At 48.0% G+C, this 17896-nt stretch overlaps 6 protein-coding genes across 6 annotated transcripts; 3 read left to right on the forward strand and 3 right to left on the reverse strand.

Annotated features, from left to right (window-relative positions):
• Positions 1–88: 88 nt before the first annotated feature.
• On the forward strand, positions 89–1471 carry Pdw03_8804 (Longevity assurance factor, putative; the record flags this gene model as incomplete). Its single annotated transcript, XM_014682526.1, has 2 exons — positions 89–919; positions 1007–1471. The coding sequence occupies 2 exons, from the start codon at positions 89–91 to the stop codon at positions 1469–1471; spliced, it is 1296 nt and encodes a 431-aa protein (XP_014538012.1).
• A 489-nt stretch (positions 1472–1960) lies between these two features.
• On the reverse strand, positions 1961–4970 carry Pdw03_8805 (PH signal transduction protein PalA, putative; the record flags this gene model as incomplete). The annotated part of the gene is made up of 7 exons (XM_014682527.1): positions 1961–2384; positions 2449–2851; positions 2905–3479; positions 3541–4435; positions 4521–4575; positions 4645–4882; positions 4963–4970. The coding sequence occupies 7 exons, from the start codon at positions 4968–4970 to the stop codon at positions 1961–1963; spliced, it is 2598 nt and encodes an 865-aa protein (XP_014538013.1).
• Positions 4971–7948: 2978 nt separating this feature from the next.
• Positions 7949–8985, forward strand: Pdw03_8806 (SET domain; the record flags this gene model as incomplete). The annotated part of the gene is made up of 2 exons (XM_014682528.2): positions 7949–7964; positions 8018–8985. The coding sequence occupies 2 exons, from the start codon at positions 7949–7951 to the stop codon at positions 8983–8985; spliced, it is 984 nt and encodes a 327-aa protein (XP_014538014.2).
• A 205-nt stretch (positions 8986–9190) lies between these two features.
• Positions 9191–10509, reverse strand: Pdw03_8807 (Mitochondrial carrier protein; the record flags this gene model as incomplete). Its single annotated transcript, XM_014682529.1, has 6 exons — positions 9191–9397; positions 9456–9793; positions 9855–10073; positions 10127–10200; positions 10257–10291; positions 10396–10509. The coding sequence occupies 6 exons, from the start codon at positions 10507–10509 to the stop codon at positions 9191–9193; spliced, it is 987 nt and encodes a 328-aa protein (XP_014538015.1).
• Positions 10510–12483: 1974 nt separating this feature from the next.
• Pdw03_8808 (Sterol carrier protein, putative) lies at positions 12484–13928 on the forward strand (the record flags this gene model as incomplete). Its single annotated transcript, XM_014682530.1, has 2 exons — positions 12484–12977; positions 13046–13928. The coding sequence occupies 2 exons, from the start codon at positions 12484–12486 to the stop codon at positions 13926–13928; spliced, it is 1377 nt and encodes a 458-aa protein (XP_014538016.1).
• Positions 13929–14095: 167 nt separating this feature from the next.
• Pdw03_8809 (Blasticidin-S deaminase) lies at positions 14096–15241 on the reverse strand (the record flags this gene model as incomplete). The annotated part of the gene is made up of 1 exon (XM_014682531.1): positions 14096–15241. The coding sequence occupies one exon, from the start codon at positions 15239–15241 to the stop codon at positions 14096–14098; it is 1146 nt and encodes a 381-aa protein (XP_014538017.1).
• Positions 15242–17896: the final 2655 nt, after the last annotated feature.

The raw sequence follows: 17896 nt of genomic DNA on the forward strand, positions 1-17896 counted from the left end.
TCTTTTTCGAGGTTATTTTTATGTCTGTCATTCACACATATATCTTTACTCTGTTCTTCATCTTAACCTCACCTCCAAAGTACCAAATATGACAGCCCGTTCATTACCCCTGAACGGGATCTACCAAACGCCAAGGAAAGAAGACTCCCTGAGGCGCAGGAATATCAATGGCCCGCAACCCAAGACAATGGGAAATGGCACAAGCCCACCAAATTCAACTTCAAAGTCCAGCAAACGGGGCTCTCTTCTCCGTCGCTGCAGAGATTCCGCAAGCAAGCACACCTGGACAATTCCATTAGTTCTCGTGCTGGCCTTCCTTTCCCTATATGCTCTCAACCCGACCGAGTCAAACCCAATCTCTCATTTCCTGTTTCTCTCCTATAAAGAGGAACTTCTGGAAGATGCTGACCCTAAAGCCCCCACACAGTATGGCAAGGGTCTGTGGGACATAGCGTTTGTGTCATTCTACGTGATCGTGCTATCCTTCACGCGGGAATTTATCATGCAAGAAATTCTTCGCCCTCTAGCAGTCTGGCGTATCAAATCGCGGGGGAAGCAAGCCCGTTTCATGGAGCAGGCGTACACCGCGATTTACTTTTCAGTCCTCGGTCCCGCGGGGTTGTATGTTATGCGCCAGACACCGGTTTGGTACTTCAACACGCGTGGCATGTACGAACTGTTCCCACACAGGACCCATGCGGCTGAGTTCAAGCTTTACTACTTGATTGAGGCGGCTTATTGGGCACAGCAGGCTATCGTTATGCTGTTGGGGATGGAGAAGCGGCGGAAGGATTTTACAGAGCTTGTTGCGCATCACATTGTGACATTGGCGCTTATTGCTCTCAGCTATCGCTTTCACTTTACGTATATTGGAATTGCTGTTTATATCACGCATGACATTAGTGATTTCTTCCTTGCCGTAAGTCACATGTCTCTTGCCTGAACGAATTCTTCTCGTTCCTAAACGACCGGAAATATCCAAAGCACATATTGACAACTCCCGCAGGTTTCAAAATCTCTCCATTACATAGCCCCGGACATAATGATTCCCTTCTACGCAACCTCGATCGGCGCCTGGATATATCTCCGCCATGTGCTGAATCTTCGGATCCTTTATTCCCTTCTAACAGAGTTCCGGACTGTTGGGCCCTACGAGCTCAACTGGGAAACTCAACAGTACAAGTGCTGGATCTCAAACATCATCACATTCGGACTACTGGCTGTACTCCAAGCTCTCAATCTGTTCTGGTTGTACTGTCTGCTACGCAGCGCGTTCAAGTTCCTCGCGACAGGCGAGAAGAAAGACGATCGCTCTGAGCCGGATGAGTCTGAGATTGAGCACGATGAATTCAAGGTTTCTGGGGGAATTACTGGCCAGGCTTCGACGAATGGCAGTGCATTGCCTAATGGCAAGTCCCAGGGTGCCGCTAGTGGTCTTGGCCTCTCTATCAATGCCAATGGGGTTCGCTAGGAGTGCCCCAGGCTGCTTTCTGGTCCTCCCTGCAGGTGCAATGTGGAAAGCACCAGGTTGAGCTTTTGCCTTACCAAGCATTGGTTTCGCTATTCAACGATTTTCAACGAAAACAACCTTACTTGGTCCATTTATTCTGTCATGCTTTACGATGTATCATGGCGATTTAATTCTATGATTTGTTGTTCTTTGCTCGAGTGTTGCCGTTGCGATCTCGCCATATTTCAGTTCGTGTGATTCGACGTACCATCCTACTATAGATTTGGATATATTAATGATAATCTTTACTCAAACGGGGGACTTGATCAACGCCAATCACAGGGATAATCCATTCCAATGCGTGACCTGCAATTTGCAGAGACTAATTTGCTCGTTGCTCGCGCCAGAGATCCTGAGCAAGACAAGTTGAACATCTAACGAAATTCCAGAACTATGTGCGAAGGTCAGATTTACAAAAGATGATTTTGACAACTTTTTATCACAGCACGATCAAGAGAAGCGCAGTCCTTTGCTGGGATCCCAGGTTCCCGGCCGAGAAGCACGATTGGTCTGGCTCGGGGCTGGTGCAGTCCCTGTGCTGGGAATACCATTCGGAGGGGCAGCGGCAGATCCAAACCGAATCCCCATTTCAGGGGCCCACATGCCCGGCATACCCCCGGGCATGCTCGGCTTAGAAACTGCGGGCGGGGCAACGGGTGCGCGCACCGGTTGGGGCGCCGTGAGAGGGGCTGCTGTCTCAGCTGGTCGCACGGCGTGAACGAGTGGAGGTGGCTGCGATGGCGCCTGGGCGGGCTGCGCGCCATCTGAGTAGGCAGAGGGAGGGTGATGGGTTCGAGCTGATTCCTGAGATTTTTGGCGCAGGTGTGGCTGAGAAATACGCAGTGAGGCCATCGCTGTGGCATTAGAGATATCTCTAGTTCGGGGAAATCAAATGTCAGTGGCAATCCGCTACTTTCGTAATGGGTGATGACACATACGCTTCCAGCTGGCTTGCCTCTATCCGACGCTGGTGGACAAAAACCTTAGCGTCGTCGCGGAATCGAGCTACAATTTTTGCAAGGTCATTGTAAAACTTTCGCCCGACGTCGAGGTTGGAAATGATCTCCTTATACTTCAGGTATCCATTCTCTAGATCCTGCAGTGCCGCTTCTCGTTCCTTTGTCGACGCGTCACCTTTATGAGACCCAGTAAATGCCCGGTTGGCCTCTCGGACCTGATCCGCAAGGTGATCTTGCTCCCTCCGCTCCTGGGCTAGCATTTCACGGTCTGAATCATATAGTTTCAGTTGATCCTCGAACAAATCCTCGAACTGGCTTGCCTGGATAGGCTGCATGGGGAATTCCCGCTCCAATCGAGCTGTCTGTGTCAAAAGTGCTGGATCTAGTTGCAAAACATTAGGAGATTTCAAGACCAAAGAATCAGAGAATGCATACGAATATCATCCCCGCGAGCTTTCTCCTTCAATGCTTGAATTCGTCGCCTCCGCCGATTCTCCATTCGGGTGACCTCGCTCAAACAGCCGCGCAACCGGTTAGACTCGCGTTCAACTTCTGGTGGAATCACAACCCTTCGGCTACTAGGAACAAAAGATTCCAAGTCCTGATTTGTGCCAGTGAGAACGACGAAGATTGATCGTGAATCTCGTAGCTTACGCTGGACGAGATCATCACTGCCCTGGGCGGAGGTAAAATAGCCTTCGATTTCGGCCAAACTCTTGTAAAGCTTAGGCGCGGCAGATTCTGAAGTCCCGCGGGTCCAGCGATCGGTGCCGTATTTATGGCGAGCTGCAAGATCCTCGGCCTTTTCAGCCGAAAGAAGCTCAACGCCTTCATTGTACACAGTCAGATCATTGCCTTTCACTCTGGTGGTGTCTTCGATAGACCGGTGCAAGCGATTCAAGCCATCTTGCTGGCGCATTTCCTCTGCATGCGACACAAGCAGTGGCGGGAGACCAAGTGGTTTTTCAAGCGCCTGTAAAGACCCTGGCAAATTGAGCGATGAAAGCAAGCTTGAACCCCACGTTAGCATGATTTTCCTTAAAGATTCTGATATATCCCTTAAACACATACTCTCGCAACTTGTCGGTCATCGACTCCAGCTCCCCGATGAGAGTTTCATTAACCAGTCGGTCGCGACGATCAGTGTAAATACTGGCGGCAATGTGAACTGCGTATGGGACCAACTTCGAGAACAGCGGCTGGCCCAACGGTCCGTTATCACCAAGCATAGAAATCGCATCCGTAACCTGCGAAGGTGCTTTGGCAAGAACCATGCTGGCGCGCTCTATAGCCTTGAGCTCAGATTTGGGCGGCACAGGGTTGATGTAGATAATGTCATTGTCCTTCTCGGCTCGCTTGAGGTCTTCCGTAACACGACTCTTCAGTCCAGTTAAGTCCCCTAGTACAGTCCGATTAATCCACCGCTGCTCTTTCAAACCCTCGCCAACACAGACCAAACAATCGCGCAGCCGAGCAACCTCTTCTCCATACTTGCGTTTCTCCAGACAGTCAAGCGCTTGTCGGAACTGAGCTGCCGCTGCAAAGTGGTGATGTTTTGCGGTCATGTGGTGGATCCAGTCCGTACTTATTGCATTAGACTTGACAGCTAATTCGCCTGCGTCGCCGTAGAAGTCAGACACCTTTGCTGCAAGTTTCGCAATCGACACATCTTTCAGTCCATCTTTGACAGCTTTCTGCCAGAAACACTCCTGGCCCTGTCCGAGCAAAAGAAGTTCCAAACTTCGTAGTGTCATTTCGTCCATATCCTCTGGCGGCGACGTTCGAAGGTCTGGGATGATGTCGGTTCGAAGATGGCTCAAAACTCCAGCTGCGGAGCAGAGGTAGTTACACGCCTGCTTGAGTCCATCTGCGGTAGTCCGGTTGGTCGCATATGCAAGCTGGGAGTATAATGCGGCGAGATTGAATATGACATTCGCTAATTCGAAGCGCAGGTTGTTTTGTGAGACTAACGGCCAAGATTCATTCCTATTAGTCTCATACATACAAAATCGGACCCACGTGGAGGGTGTGACCCCAAGAAATCAACTCACCTGGCCGCGAAGCATTAAAGCCAAAAGCTGGATACCACGAAAAATCCACTCCGACCTATAGATCACGCCGAACGTCAGCTTCCGATATCAAGCAAAGTAGCCATACCTAGAAAGAACGGCGCACGTCAATTGGGAACTTCCCACTCAGCCATTTCAGCTGAGCCGCGTACGTGACCAAGCGGCTGATACCACTAAAGTGTGGTTCCTGGACCTTGACAGCCTCAGATCTTAGACGATCAATGATCATCAGATCCTCAGCAAACATATCCGGGCGCTGGTCATATTTGGAAGAGATGTACTGGGTGATTGCTTCGGAAAGCAAGACGGTATGGGAGCGCCGGAACGGGAGTTGGAGGATGTTGCTGGAAGAATGGAACAGAAGAAAAATTTAGTGAGATTTCTTTCTCTTCATAACGTCTCTCATACTGCTGGGGGTACTCACGACGCCATTGTCGCTCTAGGCGGAGTTTGGAAGTCTCCGTTTGTTTTGACGGCGGGAAGTTCAACCCCACCAGGCAACGGGATGAATGACGTTTGATGGCCTGAGGCACCCATCAGCAGTCCTTCCGTTGATTCATGGCCAAAGCAGTCTCCATTCGACACACCCCCCTTCCATTTGATGCTTACAAAAGCTAGTTAGGACTCATTTTGGCTTCGCAGTTTGCCCTGAACACGATGTTAGACACGTTATGTAGAAGATAACACTCTGATGTCCTTTTTAGATGCCGATTTAGCGTTCTTCTGAAATTCATTCTTCTCTATGAGATGGCTTGACGAAGAGTTATAAGCTATAGAAGTGCCACTCGGAATGGAAATAGTAACACCAGTGGGCGGGTAAACGTGTCCGGCTCATCACTCTGCAATGTACAATATTCGATTGCAGTATTAAGCCTAACCCGAGCAGAGGTAGTTTCCATGCATTACCAGGAATGGTCGATTAGGAAACGCACCCGGCTTCTTGATGCAAAGATGAATCCCACTCTTCACAGGGGCAGTCCTCTATATTGCAGAATGGGCATGAAGATGCTCTCAACCCAGTAAAGACCACCATCGGTGATTAGGTGAAAAACAGCGCAACTGTGATTGCTATTCTAGACCGAGTTTGCAGCGAAGTTCTTGTAAAGAACTGGGCGTCTCGAATCATCGACTCAAAATGCTATATAATGGCTCGCAAGATTGTTCGAAATCGATAAATGAAATAGATTCAAACCCCTTAAAAACTAGGTTTGGATTAGGTTCGATTCGCGAAAACACCTTGGGCTCTCCCCCGATGCCCTAGGCAACTTTGTTCAGTACAAGGTGCTCGCCCATATGTTTAATAATACAGTCTAACGTGCTTAAGAATATCTCGAGTGGTGATTGGGACTATAAATAGTAGATAGTACCAGAGCTGAAATTGTTAAGTTGTCTAACATCTTCTGTACTGGAACTTGAACTGTAATTTTAGGCTTCGTTCTACCTGTAGTTAGAGATACCACTCACCGTAGATCTACATTTATAGTAGAATCATAGAGAGCATCGGAAAAGAACCAAATTCTCTCAGTTCTATCAACTTACAGAAGCCTAGATTAAAACGCCGCCATTACGGTATAGTACTACATATTTCTCCGTGCTGTAGTTTTCTATGCAAAAACTAGTAATGTCGTAAAACTTTATTAACGGCGCTAATCTCGATACCGTAGGAGTTTAAGGATTCTTGGCATGCAAGAACTGTATGGCGTATGCATAACGCCAGGTTAGGGTTAGCGTTCAAAGAACCTCCAATGTTAACTACTCGAAATTCCAACACCACATGTCAACTCTCGTCTTAGAGAAGGTAGAAGATAGGATGAGTCGGCAATTCTATGGTTATGACGTACCTAGGCAGCTTGTGGAGAAGATATATCAGGTTGTTCAATTCAATAGCAAACCGGGTGAGTCTTCCTAGCAGTTGGGCTGCTTTTGAGTTTGAATAGATAGGTCTATGAGACTCACAATATCGAGACCGTTGAAGATACATTTTGACAGACATATCCAGTGATTTTGGATCTCGAATCTAGCAAAGGGAGTTGCACGGTTTAGGGAATCAAGTTGTTCTAGAATAAATCCTGCGACTGCCGGGAGTTACGGGGGACATTGTTCCAATTAGAGCTTTTAAGCAGACTGAAAATATTTGTCGTCAGTTCTTAGTGCATTCAGCTCTCGGTCCTGCGGAGATTTTGACACTGTCCATGTAGATCATTTCACCAAGGAAATGTTGAGCCATGGGGACCTTAAAGAAGCTTACATTTGAACACTTGGCTTTGCTGAGAATGTGCATAGCGCGAGAAGGAAGATTAAAAGTATCACGAACTGGATACTAGGCATGAAATATTGAAAGTGCGTGGGTGGTAGTCAGGCCATTTGAGAGAAGAAAGGTACCAGTGGCATGCATTGGAAAAAGAATAAATTGGGGGGATTGAGTTGGGATGGGGACGAGGAAAACTCGGTGATTCTCGAATGAAATAAATTCTTGTTCAATGCAAAATCTGTTTATGCATGGAAATCTCTCACCAAGGCCAAGATGCTGTGTGTCACGGAAAATGACAGCTTAAATCGGTCTTGCGTCGCTGCCGCAGGGCAAGCATCACAAAAGGCTTCTCCCAAGAGTGGGTAAATCAATACGTAAGCTTGCCTCTGGCTCCTACTAACCCCCTTTCAAAGACCAAGTTGCCTAATGTGCCTTAAACGATAAAATCCGTCGGGATCTCATGGAAATGATAGCTATGAACCTCGTTTAATAAAGCACCGGGAAAGGGGGCTAGTAGTATTGCGAAACACGAGGAATCTGCTCATCATATCTATAAATTGGGAAGATAGAACTTCAAGAGCAAACGGTGGCGAAAGAGGATGGTCAACCTCGCTAGGGGCTGATCTCTGGCACGATCAGTTCGCTCTCTGTCATCTCTGCCTAGGCCTAGCGCGGCTACTGTGGCAATAAACGTCTCAATATCCCGGACTACCCCCTTATAAACCTCCGGGGTATTAAAATGCATACATCGGTGTCTGGAGCCGGCCAGATCATAAAGTCAAGTTAGACAGACAGGGGGTGCCTTGCCAGGCATGACCAAACAGACATACGAGGTGCAGGCTATTTTGGGTGGTCCAACATAAGACCGGCTAATTGATTAGCTATACCGTTTGGGCTCATCCTTCTGCCATTTTGGGCATTACCGAGATCAAAGTTTAATCCCTGCAAATACACCCGGGTTACTCCCCTGACCTATAGATACATAGCCGCCGCAGTCCCCCTCCCCTTCCCTCCCTCCCACTTCAGAAAAGCCATCGTTTCGCCTTCCAACAGCTTTCCAACCTATTTCACTCTAATCAGCTCTATTCTGCCCTCCGACTTGATCCAAACCCGATCCTGGTATGACAGCTCATAACTCCCACCACACACGTACGCTGCTATGTCTGCAAGTCATCGTACGTTACCCTACTGAGTAGCTTGAAAATGTATCTAACTTGCTACCTGCCAGCTTATCTTCGCCTTGAAGTGCCTGACGAAGCCCCATTCGAGCTGAGACCCTCGCTAGGCAAAGGATGGGGTGTTTTCGCGACAAGACGCATTGACCGAGGAGCTCTAATTTTGAGCGAAAAGCCAACCTTTATAATCCGGAGGTCACACACCGATATCACAGATTACCATATTGCTATGGCGTTTCAGCAATTGTCGCCAAGCCAAAAAGCACAGTTTTTACTCCTTCGCGACAACGGACCAAGCTGTCTTACAAGTATGAATAAAGCTTTTGCGGAAAACTCGTTCAACGTCACTTCAGACCTCGACGAGCCCGAAGCTCATGGCCTGTTTCCCCTTCACTCGCGCTTCAACCATTCTTGTATACCTAACTGCAAAGTTCCAACTGTGAGTAGAGAGGTCATTTCAAGCTTTGCGACTAGGGACATTGAGGTTGGCGAGGAAATCAACCTCTGTTATTATTCAGATTTCGAATGCAGGACTAGATATGAGCGTCATCAAGCCCTGGGTTTCACTTGCGATTGCAGGGCATGTCTACCTGGCACGACTTTCCAACAACTTAGCGAACTGCGACGGCGATTGATTCGAGGTCTCCAATACCTAGCACGCGGTGTGGACTTGTATGGGCAGAGACAGAGTCATTCTATTATCGTCGACTCTACAATGAAGTTTGTCGCAGAAACTTTCAGCATCACTCTTTCCGCTAGATTGATTTATGCTCTTTTGTCAATTTTCTTTCTCGAAGAAGAGGGCTTGCTAGATGATTTTATGGACGCAAAGTTAAGACCGAGCTTAACCAAAACGGTGCAACTATTCAAGTCAGAGACCAACCGAGGCGTTGTTGGGCTGGCTATGGAGCAGAACACCTGGGTACAGAAATTGCAAGTGGCATTCAGACTATATGGCCAAGAAGATGCTGCCGATTATGAAGTGAGCCTGGCGCTACGAAAGTTGCGCCCATTTGCTTAACGATTTCCTATTCTTGGAAGCTTGATCATCCATTCTGTTCTATTCTGAAAATGTGCTTTAGACTCATCCATGTATTTGTGTTGACAATCAAATACGAGAAAGGACCTCGCTGTTCATGACGCACAGTGACAAAAGAAAATGTTTGTTCAACAGGTCTACTCCATTTCATCCTAACATGATTACCGTGGCCCTATTAACGGATTGTTTACTGCGGTAGCTCATCGATACGCATTCTTATGTATTCAAAGATGCTGAGCAGGATCATGTTGTTGACGCCGGTTCGAATAAGAATGATGGAGAGGCCCTTGTACATGCTGGATTTGGCGACAGCTTGGGAGGCCTCGCCAATCTCGCTGGATTTTCCTAGCAGAACACTCTGTGCACGAGTCTTGCGCGTATCGAGGGGATAAGTCTATGTGTTCCGTTAGTGTATGATCGGAACAAATCAGTCCGTCGGTCTGATCACATACGCAGAACCAGGGTACAGTGCTGCAAATGGCACCCGCAATCATAGGTGCCCCAAAGGGGTTCTTGTCCTGACCCAACTCCTTGGCTGCTACTTGCTTCACAGTCTCGTAGACACCGAAGTACAGTCCTGAGCCCACCGTGTCACGCAACGCATGCAGGCGGAACCCAGTATAAAGGCCCCAGAATCCATGTCGTCTATAGATCTGCTTGATCGCTTGGATGGTCCCCAAGCGGGGCTTGTGACGCAGAGATTGGTCTCGGGCTGCGTCCGGGGCAGCCATCGCGCGATTTGACACTAGAACAGAGGTCTGGACGACATTCTTCGCCAACTCGAAGGGGCCTGTTTCACTGTCAGCCTGTCTCCTTCCTTCCACGCTTTCATTTGATCAATATGAACATACAAGCAATAGGGGACGCCACCAAGCCAGCGACAAGGCCTGCAGCGGTGAACGTAAGAATGCCCGTCAAGGTAGGAGTGCTTCCAGGCTTTTTATAGTGGTCCAAAGGGTTGGAACCCGTTACGCGTTCAACGTTGTCAGCGATTATGTCCTTGAAGGCATTGTACACGGTGAAGTTGACGACACGGACTACCGTGACACTCGCCAAGGGTGGAAGCGCGCCTTTGTGACAGTCAGCCGATCCTTCAGCTATCGACTCTTGGACCCTGACTTACCAGCAACATAACCCCTAGGCCCTTCGGTGCGCCAGAGATAGCGAACACACTGCCATATGTTCTTGAAGTTATGTCTTTCAAATCAGTTAGCACGCTAGTTCTCATCTCCAAGGTCAATTAGAAAGCTCACGTCTGCATCCGAGTCTTGACGTTCTCTAGAGGAGTCTGCCGAGCGAATCACATCGAATTAGCAAAGTTTAGATGCAGTGTTATAGTTTCAAAGAAATGGTGAAAAATTCAAGCAAAGTCCCGCAGAATCAGGCACTCACCACCGCCAGCGTTGCGCAAATGGTAGACGCCCCCGAAGCCACCTGAGTTTTGTATTTTTTGAGGAGTCTGTTGCGTGTAGAATCATCCATATTCCAAGCGTTGCGGTCTGGCATACTGGCGGTTATTGTGTGGTGAGTTGACGAGGGGAATGGTGCATGTTCAGAACTGTTGTCACTAGTCATTCCGGAACGTTCTCCATTGGCGGCGAGGAATAGCTATAGAATATCTCTCCAGTCTTCACAGAATGCCGAGACTCCACACAAACTCTTATACTTGCAGGCTGGGGAACCCGATGGAACGCAAATCGGTCTCTCCGAACTCGAGTAGACCGTTCAGCGTCCCACAATTGTCCTTTCAACGGGCCCGACCAACCCAGTTCTATCTTCGGTCGGTGGGAGAGTACCCTGGGAGACTCTTGCAATGTATTTTGGCGCGTTTAGATCCGTCTTTGCAGATTATTAGGATAAGTTTGATTTTGGTGGCCGAGACAATTACTGCCACGGCAAAAATGCGACCCCGCGTTCACAAATGGGATCTAGGAGGTGCGGTGCGGGATTGAGCGGTTAAATTGATGTTTTGAAAGAGCACCCTCTTCCACAGATTCGGAATGTTCTTGTCCAAGGTACGTCGTCTATATCAATGGGTTCCTAACAGTGATCGGAAGCTGTGGGGAGACGAAGACGACCATCAGTATATTTGCTTCCCCCGCCGTTCTTAGAAGGACCTAATGGATTCCAAGGTTCTTTGTTTGATGAAGACGACTTACTGACAATATTCCCACAGTATCTCACCAGACAGAACGTGAGCTAATGCTATGTGAAGAAGAGAAGAAGGAAGTGCAGTAAAATGGCATGTGGACCGAGCTCAACTTGGGCGCTCAAAGCGGTTTAGGGTCAAACAGAGTGACGTCTTCGTGAACAGCAGCGTAAAACAGTGGACAGTGGACATCCTCTGCTTACTCCCCGGGTGATGTATGTTGTTGTTTGAAGGTCACATTGCAAATCGCATTGTAGGATTTAGGAATCCTGATCTCATTCTATCGAAAAATCAATCACACCATCTCTAATCTTGGCATCTCTGTGGCACATCTGCCGGTTGTAGTCTGATCATGTCGTGACAACCTTGGGCACATTTCGTGCAGAGACAGGAAGAATGCTTTGTGGAGGTATAGTGTATGCATAGAGCTTGAAAGCTGATCACAAAAGGTTAGACCCCAGATGGTGATTTTGGCTGCGCTTTTTGGAGTTCAGTACTCCATGACCGCCAGGGATTAGGCTCATTGCCACTCACCAACTAATCGCACCCATTGAAACCGTGGAAATATTGTAAGCCAGATTCCATCCTCAAATCAAACCCACTTTCGTATGATTGGGAGAGGCTGCAAATCATTCAGCAATCCAATTTTCCAGCCGGCTTCCTTATTCCCGAACCTGTATAGAGTAGGGAGCAAGGAGCGAGGAGCAACGGTTTGAATGGGGGTTTGCCTCATAACACAGCAATGGACCGCCAGAAAGACTTTTATCGAAAAAAATGCTATCATCTTAGGAAGTAATATGGTACGGAAATCGGTTGAAAGCACTCCATAGCCTCCTAGTGAAGGTTGGAAGTTTGAATGGCTGAAAGGTGGCTCATAAGACGATTTCCATAAATACATCAAGCCATATCAATTCCTGCAAAAATGGATATATGATTGGCCATGCCTGATTTCAACTATGCTACTAGATCTGGATAATAAATTGTTAAAGGGGTTGATTGAGAGTATTTACCTTGTGATCATCTTGTACGTCCCGGCCTCTTTCCACGTGAGAGTCGAGTTTAAATGTTTAATCAATGAACACATGTTCTATTCTTTTTCAGAGCTGTCTCAAAGCAAATGATGTTCAAATAAATCGTCTCGACAATTTTGACACTATGTGAGGGAAATTGGTTCCTCGGGACCTCGGTCTCCCCCCGCAGTTTCATGTTGAACTCCTCACATACCCTAGGGTCGCTCATTCGGATTTATAAGATCTTGCTTCTCGAGTCAGACCCAGAATATTTCTATTTTATCTGCACCTCTTACAATAAGTTCAACCTACATATCCACCATGGGAAAAAAGCAAGGAACTCCCGCCTATGTCCTAGGCGTCGGCATGACCAAGTTCATCAAACCACGCGGCAAGGTCGACTACCATGAGCTAGGCTATGAATCTGGGGTCAAAGCTATGCTTGACGCAAAGATCAACTATGATGACGTTGACCAGGGTGTCGCATGCTACGTCTATGGTGACAGCACATGCGGCCAGCGCGTCTTTTACCAGTTTGGCCAGACCAGCATCCCTATCTACAACGTCAATAATAATTGTTCGACTGGTTCGACTGGCCTTGCCATGGCCCGAGCTATGGTCTCCCACGGTGCCGCGGACTGTGTGCTGGTCGTCGGCTTCGAGAAAATGAATCCCGGCAGCTTGCAATCCATGTACAACGATCGCGAGAACCCAACGGGACTGTTTGGAACGATGATGGCCGAGACGCGGGGTGTGACAAGTGCGCCCGGTGCCGCACAGATGTTTGGAAACGCAGGCGTGGAATACAAGGAGAAGTACGCAACCTTTCGAAACGTAACAATCCATGATCAGAAGGGATGTGATGCTAACAGGTGAACAACAGGTACGGTGCTAAGAACGAGGACTTCGCCGAGATCGCCCGCATCAATCACGAGCACTCCAAGCGCAATCCCTATTCGCAATTCCAAACTGAATACTCACTTGAGCAGATCATGACAGCACCTATGATCCACGAGCCTCTGACCAAGCTGCAGTGCTGCCCAACCTCGGATGGCGGTGCCGCTGCTGTTATTGTCTCGCAGGACTTCCTCGATGCGCGACCTTATATGAAGGAACATGCCATTCTGATCGCTGGCCAGTGCCTCGCCACCGATACCGACACAGTCTATAGCAAGAGCTCCATTGACCTGATGGGTTTCGGCATGTCGCGCCAGGCGTGCCGCACTGCGGTGGCCGAGGCCGGCGTGAATGTTAAGGATATCAAGGTCTGCGAGCTACACGATTGCTTCTCGGCCAATGAGATGATTACTATTGATGCGCTGGAGCTGTGTGAACCTGGCCAGGCTCATGAGATGGTCCGCCGTGGCGATATCACGTACGGGGGAAAGATGGTTATTAACCCATCTGGCGGTCTCATCTCCAAGGGTCACCCGCTTGGTGCTACAGGTATTGCCCAATGTGCTGAGCTGGTCTGGCACCTGCGTGGCTGGGCCAACAACCGCCTAATTGACGGTACTTCCGCAGCACTGCAGCATAACCTTGGTCTGGGTGGCGCCGTTGTCGTGACTGTCTACAAGCGTACTGATGGCAAGGTCGCAGCTGCTGTGCCTTCGGACGTTGTTGGCAAGATCAACGGCTTGGGTTACAACCCAGCTGTGGAGGCCAAGGGATTTACTGCTGAGCAGGCCAAGTCCGTCGTGAGCAAGAAGCACAGTTCTCAGTATGCCCTATCAGATACGCAAGAGCGGGTCCTTGCCAGATTCTAGAGGCATCTGTAAATAGAATTTTGGTTGAACAATTTGGGCATGACTCTACCAACCACACGTGAAATGACATGATATTATATGCATCCCAGTCTATCCCAATCTATATGCTTAAAAATGTTCCAGGTCAGTTCAATAAACGAGTTTCCCAACCTGCAAAGAAATCAAAATCATGAATGCGTCTTCTCCCAATCCTCAGGGAGCTTGTAGTCCTTCGGCACAGCATATTGCCCTTTACAGCTTCCCGGACCCCGACAATTCAAATCACACTTGCCATACAACCGACAATAGCACTCGGAAGCACTGGGACAAGAATCGCGATTCAACTGATCAAGATCAATGCCTCCCTTATCCCCATAGCTCGCAAAAAGAATGTGCCAAAGGTACGAAACAATCCGACCAGCCACACGGTCATCCCCAGGCGCAGCCCTAGACCCCCGCTGCGCATTGCGAGCAACCCCATCATCGCTCCCATCCAGCAGCCACTGCCGAAGTGCTATATACTCGTCCCGCCCATGTTGCCAGATTCGGTCACGGGAAACAACAAACTGCGCACAGCACTGCGCGCGCACGGCATCATTCCGACCAAGGTGAAGATGAAAAGTATTGCGAATCTCTTCGACACGTACGTCAGCATCCCCGCCAAAGATATGGCCAAGCGCCTTTGGTAGTGCTATATCCGATGCCGACCGCGGACTCCACGGCGACACAACGCTCGACAGTCTCATCTCGAGACTGCCTTGCGCTGGCACAGAAAAAGGACACGTGCCGGCGCTCCAGTCGCAGCGCAGGTTGCTGTACCCAGATGGATTCAGCGCGGCGCGGATGTCCAAGCTGCGTAGGAGCGCGGCGTTGTCGTAGTCTGGGATGTCATTGTGCCAAGCCCAGCGGCTGCCGTGTACAAAGACGGCGCCGGCGGATGGTATATCCGCGTAGTTGTCGATCAGAAAGGTTAAGTAAGCCATTGCTTCATGTCCGCGGTTTGCGGGGACTTGGAGCAGCTTGGAGGTTTTGTCTGCTGGCGCGTCCACTTGATATATGCACACATGGTATTGGGTGCGGAGGGGTTCTAGCCAGGACGGGTCGCCGTCTGTGGAGACATGTGAGACTATCAGGGCAGGTTTGGTTGTTTTTGCTAGACCGGGGCAGATTCCGCGCGCTTCCGGGATAATGGATGAGGTTGTTTTGTAGCGAATTTTTGTCCAGGCAAAGAGTTTGTCTTTGGTAGATTGCGGCCGGTTTAGGTAAAGGATGAAAAAGAGAATGCAGAGAAAGAAGACCAGATGTACAATTGACCTTTGTACTTTTCGGCCCATTTTGTATATTTATTCATGCAATAACGTGTGTCCTCTCCTTTCCTTTTGCCTCCAGACTGACATCTGAGATGTTTCGGAACATGTGAGAATGTTGATGCCTTAGGTGTAAATATCACCCCCTTTTGAAAGATCGGCGGGAGAACCACCGATAGACATGGATGTGGATGAGCATGGGTTTTCGAGATACCACTAACTGATTGCCGATGCAGGTATTGAGTCCCTTGGGAAATGGGATGGTATCATCATTGTGCAAAGTAGCCAAGACTTCACAGTCTCTCTCGAGTCATCGATTAGGTCAATGGCAATAAGGCTCGGAGAAAGCAGTCTCATCAAGCAGATAGATACCAGATAGGCGAGCTGGAATTAATAGTCTGGTAACTGAACGATTAGCCAAAAAACAATGCTTTTTGTGTAAGAGAGCTTACACCACCAGGAATCTGCTTTCCAGCGAGCAACGATCCTCCTGGAGGTACAATTCTGGGTAGCATAGCTGAGGCCGCCCCAGTCCATCTAATCCCCTCCTTCACGCAAGCTGTCAGTCTTGGTATTGACTCGAGTTTCGTCATGTCTGTGGTCCAATTCGCAGCCTCTAGGTTCGAAAAAAGATCATCTTGCAAAGACTGGTTGAGAGATACTGCCCACAATATGTGAGCCAGCTGTAGCAAAGGTTGTGTCAGTGCCAGGGCCTAACATCTCCTTGCTTTCTGACAAGGTAGACTGTGGATGGATTCTTTCCCCAGCCATCACCTTCAGAAATGACACCTCTGACGCTTTTTCGGGGTCTGCGACAAGAGTCAACTGCTCGTTTGCCCACTAAAATGCTCGTTAGCATTTTCAATTTATGAGAAGATTTTCAAGCTTAAAGTTGTACACACATCGTCAAACTCCTTGCTTGGGATCGACGAACTACCCCAGCCAGCAACTCGGGAAGTGACTTGACTGATCATTTCATAAAATCTCATTAAAGAGGAAAAGTTGGTGCACTGAAAGCCTCATGTCAGTGCTTCCTTCGAGTCGTGCAGCCATGGTACATGCCAATGACACTTTTGAAGACTTCAAGTCGTTTTCTTTCACGATTTGCAGTTCTTTCCCTCCCCTCAGAGATTCTATTGCCCCAACGGAGTTTCCAAAAGCGAATCTCGCTAAATTTATCATGCATTACGTCAAAAATTTAACTGTGATCACTTACCGAATATTCACTTACAAACGATATCCGCTTCAAGGGCTCGACAGGTGGGTATCAAGTCAAGGGATCCTTGGCTTAGATCTTCAATTGTGGTATTAAACCTCTATATCTCTTCTGCCATCATCTACGTAAGAATGGGCACTTTGCTTCGATTGAAGAGAACACCCATGTGCCGGCGTTGTTGTGCATGTTTGTTGGGATTTCTACAGGGAACTTCTTGTCTTCGCATTGACAAGACACTCATGTAATAAAAAAAGTGAGCTGGGTGTCCATCTTGAACGAACTGACTGTAGACTCGAGAGTCCTTGACAAATGTACTGCCTGCTGCATGTACGCGCTTATAGATATCGAGGGAGTAAAAGGATACTTCATTGGACCTATTCGAACCAAAGGGCCTTTTAAGTCGTCAGACAATGTTGCCAAAACTTGAAGTGCCATTTTTCTTTATCAGCCAGCTAGGGTTGAACATTCCTTCCCCATTTGAAAAGGAGCAAGATTAGTGCTAACAACAAGAAATTACCAAGTCGCTTATGTATTTTGGGCAGTTCCAAAGTCAGTCGTTCTTGATACTCCATAGGGAATCCCCAAAGCAAACGCGATATTGGCGCAAGTAGACTGGCATTGGGATTATGCGATAGAGGAAAGAGGAAGTAGGTATGAATAAACTTGTCAAACAGTCAGTTGGCTCACTCAAATCAATAAGATAAGTCCTTAAGCATACCCAAATAATAGCTCCAATGGCAATAAGGAGGCCCCAAATAAAAATGACATGACCTCTATAATGTCCCACTTGGAGATATAGTACCAGGAGAGATTACTGCCTGCTTAATAAGAACTAACTCAAAGGATCTGTCCTAAAGAAATAACGCATTGCTTCTACCTTCCGTATATTATTCAAGTTTTGAAGAGAATTGCCATATCCTATACATGCATTTTAGCTTTTGCGCCGTGATAGCATCACCGGGGCCACCTGTGGCATAATCTTGGGCCATACACAATGATTTTCTTAAGAAACCGAGTTCCACATTCGATCCTTCAGCCCCATCTTTTAACCATTGATGCTATATTGTGCCAGAAGGGAGCACATAATGCCATTGAAGGTTTTGCTCCAACACGATTTGCCCTTTTTAATTCTAATCAGTCCCCTCAGAGGATGCATTCTAGACCGGTACGCACTTCACTTCTGCGTAAATCGGAGCCATGGCAGATTTTAAGAATCCTGAAGACTCCCTGGTGCAGGAGGTGAATGCTAGAGTGATGAAAACACATTGGTATCGCATCTTTCATCTGCAAGATCTAGCACTGATAAATATCTCTGGTTTTTAAAAAGAGCGTCTAAGATAAAAACCTGTGAGTGAATGTATCATTTATTCGAGAACTGCACACTGACGTGGGGCTTGTTGAAATGAGGTTCTTCACCGCAGTTATGAACTTTTCGAGAATTTCTCAACGTCGTTCAGTATCTATTT

The sequence above is a fragment of the Penicillium digitatum genome, chromosome 3, assembly GCF_016767815.1.
Source record: "Penicillium digitatum chromosome 3, complete sequence".
In the NCBI taxonomy this organism is placed as follows: Eukaryota; Fungi; Ascomycota; class Eurotiomycetes; order Eurotiales; family Aspergillaceae; genus Penicillium; species Penicillium digitatum.